This window comes from Lycium ferocissimum, chromosome 6 (assembly GCF_029784015.1).
Source record: "Lycium ferocissimum isolate CSIRO_LF1 chromosome 6, AGI_CSIRO_Lferr_CH_V1, whole genome shotgun sequence".
Taxonomy (NCBI): Eukaryota; Viridiplantae; Streptophyta; class Magnoliopsida; order Solanales; family Solanaceae; genus Lycium; species Lycium ferocissimum.
This window is the reverse complement of record NC_081347.1, coordinates 8,521,799-8,528,764: the sequence shown is the minus strand read 5'-3', so window position 1 is coordinate 8,528,764 and position 6,966 is coordinate 8,521,799. Positions and strand designations below refer to the sequence as shown.

The following is a 6,966-nucleotide window of genomic DNA, read 5'->3' as shown; positions in this document are numbered from 1 at the left end:
TTGCTTCTTTATTTAAATTACCAACTAAGCTTAAAAAAAAAATATATATGGGTTATTACGGGTAAAGTCTCACACTCTGCCCTCCCCTCCCCAGATCCCACTTGTGGGATTACACTTGGTATGTTGTTGTTGTCGTTGTTGTAGTTAAACTCATTCATATCGTTGCAGACCATTTGTTTCTCCCCGGGAGATTAGTTCCCGTTTGTACAATCAGTTTCTCTTTCTTCTTAATCGCCTAGTTCATCAAGGAAAAGACTGTCCTTTCCATCTTCTTTGTTTTCACATCTGTGAGTTCTCTTGCTTTATCTTCTTGACCCGACTAGGACCCCAAACATCTTCTTGACCGGACTGTGGCTTCTATATAAGTAGCAATACATGACTATTAATGTTCGAAATTATATATCAAGGATCAAAATAACCTTACACCTGTACTACCCGCTACTGGATAGAGCATATGAAGTACTAACTCTTTGTGTCACTCTAATTGGAATTGCAGGGAATTGTGAATCTCTGAATATATTGATTGTGACTCAAGGTGAGGAGCAATTGCAATACACCGTAATCCACGTTAATCTATCGAATGAACGAACTTTTGACGAATCCAATATTTGCAACGCATGCAGCTGTTGCTGCAGGATCGGCTACATTAGCCACTGCTATCAGTTACCCTCTCGATAGCCTTAAGGTCCTTGTACAGGTGTGGAAATTGATAATAACCCTGAGCATTCACTTAAATGATTACCTTACACAGAGGGAAGCATCTTTAATGTCTTCTTGTGCTTTGGTTGTATGTTCCGTGGAATGAAATGCAGGTGGGATCAGGTAGCAGTAAACAACTCACTGGTGCTGATGTCCTCAATAGGGTTAGAACATTGTCGGGAAGTTCAGGTGACTCGATCAGCTATTTTTATTTTGTGGTAACTATAGATGATGCTAGAAGGGGAGCCTTGGCGTAACTGGTAAAGTTGCTGCCATGTGACCAGGAGGTCACGGGTTTGAGCCGTGGAAACAGCCTCTTGCAGAAATGCAAGGTAAGGTTGCTTACAATAGACCCTTGTGGTCCGGTCCTTCCCCGAACCCCGGGCATAGCGGGAGCTTAGTGCACCGGGCCGCCCCCTTTTTTTTTTTTTTTTTTTTTTTTTAAATAGATGATGCTAGTATGCTCTCTCATTTTACTTCATGACCAAAGTTATCGAGATGATTTGTCAATTTTATGAATGCTTTCATGAGAAATACATGCATTATAGGCCAAACGGAAAAGGCTCATAAATACCCTCCTTCCACCTTTGGGTCTAAAAATACCCTTCCATCCACCTTTTAGGTCTAAAAATACCCTTAAGGTTTGTTTTTGGCTCAAATATACCCCTCAAACTAACAGGTCAAATTTAACTCTTTTAAAAAGCCACATGGCATTTTGTAATTGGTCACACATTTTAATTTCAGAATAAGTAAAACCCACCCAATTTTTAAGACCCAAACCCATTGACCCATTTTAAAGTAAATGTTCCTCACTCAGACTAACATCCGATAAGTTTTCTTCTGCTATTACTGTCTCCTTATGCTCCAATTGACCACACAAATCTTCTTTTTTTGACCTTTGATGTGTATTAGCCCATTGATAGGACCATTTACCCACTTTTTCTTCACTTTCCTCTTCGCCATCTGGATCCTCCTTTGCAGCAACATTTTTGCAAGTTTCTAGATGGTCAAGTCTGTCAGTGGCTGCTTCGGATTGTCTGTATTCATGTGATTCCATATGATGCAGCACACCAAATTCATTCTTGACTTTCTCAGGAGACCCACAAGATGGGTAGGTTTCAACTACTTCAAAAAATTCCGCACCTTCCCTCCAAGCAACTCTTCCATCAGCTTTATATGGTTGTTGAGATGACATATTACGCTTACCTTGCTCACTTTCTTCACTTTTTCCAGTAAATTTAAAATGTCCTCCTTCAATATTACCTGAATTAACCTCATTGTTCTTAAAGACTTCTTCCATTTTTCCTTCACACATGTTTTGTTCCATGTCATCTTTGTCAAATGTCTTGCTTGGTCTTTCCTCCAACGGGTCAATGGGTTTGGGTCTTAAAAATTGGGTGGGTTTTACTTATTCTGAAATTAAAATGTGTGACCAATTACAAAATGCCATGTGGCTTTTTAAAAGAGTTAAATTTGAGGGGTATATTTGAGCCAAAAACAAACCTTAAGGGTATTTTTAGACCTAAAAGGTGGATGGAAGGGTATTTTTAGACCCAAAGGTGGAAGGAGGGTATTTATGAGCCTTTTTCAATAGGTTAGGGGTATTTATGAGCCTTTTCCATAGGCCAAATAAAAGACCGACTAGAAAAGTTCATAAATTTTCTCATATTGACGACTGTTTATATGAACATCTTTCTTAAATATTAATGTTTTTTAATCTTTTAAACATTGAAGGCTTGTATAGTGGTGTGGGGTGGTTGACACTTGGAAGATCATTGGGTTTGGGAGCTCGCTTTGGTGTTTATGAAATATTAACAGCTTTCTACAAAGGTAAGATTTCTTCAGTTGCTTAGCTGTTTATTACGTAATCTTCTGACCAGAAAATCCAAACCTAGACCGAACAGGATTTTTGCATGATTATGTTGGTTTAAATGCTTGTCTTGTAAATGGAAGTTCGAGAATGTTCACTCTGTTAAAGAAAAGGTATTGGAAAGAATCACCCAAATAATAGACGAAGTACCTTAAGAAAGGTCATTGTGACAGCGATCAACGGACCCCACTAGAAGCTACTTTACCATATTCCAAAACAAATGGTTTTAATAAATTTCCGACCTTAGTTCGTCTTGGACCATATCTAGAACTGTTCTCAATAGTTTCTCTATGTCAACAAAGAAGAATAAGAAACACCATTATTTTTGGAGTAAAATAAAATTTCTACGATTAGAAATTTAGAGCTTTTCCTATCAGTAACATATTTAATTTTTTTTTTTTAAAAAAAAAAAAAAAATAGTAACTTTGTATTCCTCAGGCATTAATGGATATGCTGGCCACCTCCAAAAGGAGAGCTACATGGTGGTAATAATTACAGAAGTCCTATGACTTCCACTACTTGTAATGCATCCTCTATACTATTTTCTTTGCACCAAAAATCTAAAGAACTAATACAATTCCATTTGATCTTCTGAATTGAGTTGGATCTGCCTTCAAAAATTCTGTCATTTCTCTCCTTCCATATGTTCCACCATATACAAGCTGGAATTGTTCTCCATGGACTCCACCATATCTTCTGACCTTTGCTACCACCCCTTCTGATCCAGCAGCTTAAAAGATCTGCTGTGTGTTCTGGCATGGTCCAACTTTCCTTGGATAAACTGATAAAAAAGGCCCAAACTTTAGTTTTAACTTTACAGTGAAGGAACAAATGGTTGTTTGTTTCTGCTGCCTCTTGAGACAGAGAGCAAATTTAATAATTTTATGTACAGATGTTATAAGAAAGAGTTGAATGATATGCCAAATGGAACAAAGAATTGGTCAATTTGGCCATAGATAACTGAACCAGCTCAATTGGGACGACAGAAGAATATCTTTTTCATGAACCTATAATAGCCAGTGGAAAAGAAGGGAATGTCGGAATGATGCACAACCATATTATACAAATGAATTGAATACTTTTGAGTATCACTTGCTTCTTTTCTCATTATAGAGGTTTGGGTGCTAACAAATTTGTTTCATCTGCACTTCCTTCATAATCAGATGGTCGAGAGGACAAGTATGTCCATGTTTCTGAGGCTCTGTTGGCAGGAATTGCTTCTGGAGCAGTGGAATCACTAGTAAGTTCTCCATTTGAACTTATTAAGCTCCGTGCTCAGGTTACTTCTGCCTCCCGAATTCCCAGCTCCACGTCAGTTGTTGAAAAGGCCGTTGTTTCGCCCTTAACGGCAAAGTTGCTACCAGGATATTCCCAGGACATTAGAGCTTTGAACAACACAGTTGGTCTTTTGACCACCCTGCCCACCAAACATCCCAATTTGGTTACTGCCCTGAAAGATTATCCATGGATGATGACAGGGTCTGGTAGACCCCCATCTATCTCTGATGTTAAGAGGCCGTTAGACATCATATCTTTGGAAGGATGGGGTGCTCTCTGGAGAGGCATGAGATCTGGACTTGCTCGAGATTGTGTGTTCGGTGGTATATTCTTTTCAACGTGGCAATTCCTACATCAAGCAATGGTTGAATGGAAAGCAGTTGGTATGGATCCCCCACCTAGGTATTACGTCAAATTCTTATGTTAGCTTGTTCTAAATGTTTGTTCTAGTCCTGGTTTCCAATTCTGACGTTTGAATGTTTTCTGGACATGTCTTTGGAGAAACATTTTCCATAAACAAGTTCTTTGGAAAAAAGCTCGTGCTTGGATGACTATCTTTTTCCTGAACTGCTTTGGATTGGATGTTGTCTAAGAAACAGAAAAATAGAATTGTGACCTATTACTTTATGAAAGTTTCAATCAAACCCCACATTAAGAAATCTACCCCCATATTATAAAGTTTTGAAGAATATCCTTAAATCAATGTGCATTAGACTAACAAGGTTTTTGCACCATAGTAATATAGTAAAAAAGGTGAAAACATTAGAAGACTACCCCCATAACTCTTGTTTTATATAACAGTAGTTTCCAGGTCAATTTGTGTGTGCCTCGATTATTCTACCAAGTACCAACATCCTCCCACCAATACGGATACTAGATAACTCTGCCTACCAACGCTTAGACCAATAGGAACAAAAGCACCTAACCTTTTTTTTTTTTTTTTGGCCTTTGTTGGGACTTGAACAAGGTTTTTTTCTAAATATTCACAGTCCTAAGCCTCTTTATAGACCCCACTGAGATATTTTGGATTTATATCTGACATGAAATGGTGTGGTGAATAAAGAGTGTAACAGCTATTGCTTTCAGGCTTGCCGCTTTAACTTAGTTGGATTAGCCTTCTGTTGTTCAACTTGAGTTATGCTTGACAAATGGGTTCTCCCCTAGAATAAAATTTCTATATACCAAGTGTCTATTTTGTCACTTCATTATTCCATAATAGAGACATGCCCTATTCAAAGTTTTAAATGACTTTGATGCTTATTAACCATTACCTTGTTCTCGTTCAGATCTGATGAAGATGTTGGTCCATTGTCTCCGTTAGCTGTTAGTCTTGCAGCTGGATTCTCTGGTTCACTTGCTGCTGCTGCTTCTCATGGTTTTGATACTGCCAAATCTCGTTCACAATGCATTGTGCTGCCTAAGGTGTGTTGCCTTACCAGTGATTCAATCATCTTTAATTTGATCACCTGTATGATATTTTGCTATATGAATATCCACCCAGATACCTTAATGCTCAAAGAAATCTTGGGTGATCAATTTAGGTAGCGGAATATAGGACAAGTATTTGGGAGCTTACTAGTCTCAGTACAATACGTATTTGTTAGTTAAGCTCATAAAAATATGTGAGTAGGGAATATACATGATGTGGGATTAGTTGGTGTGTCAGACAAATTTCTATGGTCAATTCAACTTATTGGCCTTAGAGTTGGAACTGCTCAATTCCATTTTCGGTTGTGAGGGTGTGTGGGGCACAATGTCGTCAATCAATCAATTAACACCTCAATCCCAAATTACTTAAGGTTTGCTATTGAAACCCTTGAATCCATTTCGCTCTATTCAAGCCCGAACTAATTTCTAAGTAATCTGTATTTGGTGGGTGTAATGGTGTATAGCTTCTCTCAAGTGCTGCTTCTCTGACAGGATCTATGCAGGAATTCATTAGTTGATGGCGAACATTTTTGTTCATAGTGTGGCAATTACAGTCCTGGTGCAAAATCATGAGACTGTATAGGTCTTCTTGAAACGATATATCTTCTGTAGGTTGAACCTTTTAGCACACATTCCCATTTGGGAATACATGCATTGTCTATGAGGTTTTAGTATTGGTGGTCGTTGGTTGGAGGGTGGCGTAGATGAGAATGTGTATTTGTAACCGTATAATTGGAGTATCTGTTACATCAGGTTCTGTAGCAGCTACAATGGTACTGAATGCTTCAACTACTTTTGACCTGCTGTCCTCAGATTTTCAACGTTTTTAGATGCATTAAACATGGGTTTCATGGTTGTTATTGTGATTATACTTCATAGGAACATTTGTGGTATTCTCTTTCCCCCAGGCCTTTTGGGTTATCCTCTTTCCTTTACACTCTTTATGTGCAGTTTGTATCTATGGAGAGGAGGTTTCTTAAATGGCAACTGCCTGGGAAGAGATTTGAGAGATGGACTGGGATCCATCCTGCAGATAGGAATATCTTATTTCGTGGCTTGGGATTGCGGATGGCACGCAGTGGACTTGCATCCTTTGTGGTTGTAGGTGGTTATCTTTTTGCAATTGACAGACTCCTCCCCAAGTGAAGGGAACAAGACGGGAGGAATTGAGGAACTAAGCAAATTGAATTATGATTAGCCGTGTTAACAAGTGCACGCGGAATTTTCTCTAAGTATCTACCAAAGAGAAGCATATTTTTTTTCTCTAGAACAAGCTTGGAGACGACTACTCGCACATTAATGTTGGTTAAATGTTTGGCTTCTTTTTTGGCTTCACTATTTAGATATTTTGTACCCAATTCGGCTATTAAAGATGTGAATAACTAGCAATAAGCACAAGCGTTGTTTCTCATATGATTTCAACAATGTAGACGATTGATAGTAACATTTTGTACTTGTACGATAGTGTTGGCGCAGGTGATTTAACCTAGGGATTGAATGTGTGGGATGCATGTATTATAAGCATAATTAGTGTTATTCAAAAGCTACATTTGGTCCCATCAATATTTTTTTGGCTAGTCTGCTTGCCAAACTCATATCAAGTCATCATCTTTTGTTTAAAAAAAAAAAATAAGGAAAGAAAGAAGCAACTTAAAAAGAGAGGGTTAAACGAGAAGTTTGTTTCATGGGAA

The 6,966-nt window shown here is 38.2% G+C and overlaps 1 protein-coding gene across 2 annotated transcripts in view; it reads left to right on the top strand.

Moving 5' to 3' along the window:
• Positions 1 to 6,764, top strand: part of LOC132059202 (mitochondrial arginine transporter BAC2) — a 14,203-nt gene extending 7,439 nt beyond the window's left edge. The window contains exons 1-7 of one of the 2 annotated variants that reach the window (XM_059451750.1): positions 151 to 287; positions 497 to 697; positions 813 to 888; positions 2,434 to 2,529; positions 3,733 to 4,249; positions 5,134 to 5,269; positions 6,227 to 6,764. In XM_059451750.1, the coding sequence (XP_059307733.1) occupies positions 581 to 697; positions 813 to 888; positions 2,434 to 2,529; positions 3,733 to 4,249; positions 5,134 to 5,269; positions 6,227 to 6,421 (1,137 nt within the window). In that variant the 5' untranslated portion in view covers positions 151 to 287; positions 497 to 580 and the 3' untranslated portion in view covers positions 6,422 to 6,764. Of the gene's footprint in view, positions 1 to 150; positions 288 to 496; positions 698 to 812; positions 889 to 2,433; positions 2,530 to 3,732; positions 4,250 to 5,133; positions 5,270 to 6,226 lie in introns of those variants that run through there. The other variant, XM_059451749.1, reaches the window with a different exon arrangement.
• The last annotated feature ends 202 nt before the right edge of the window (positions 6,765 to 6,966 follow it).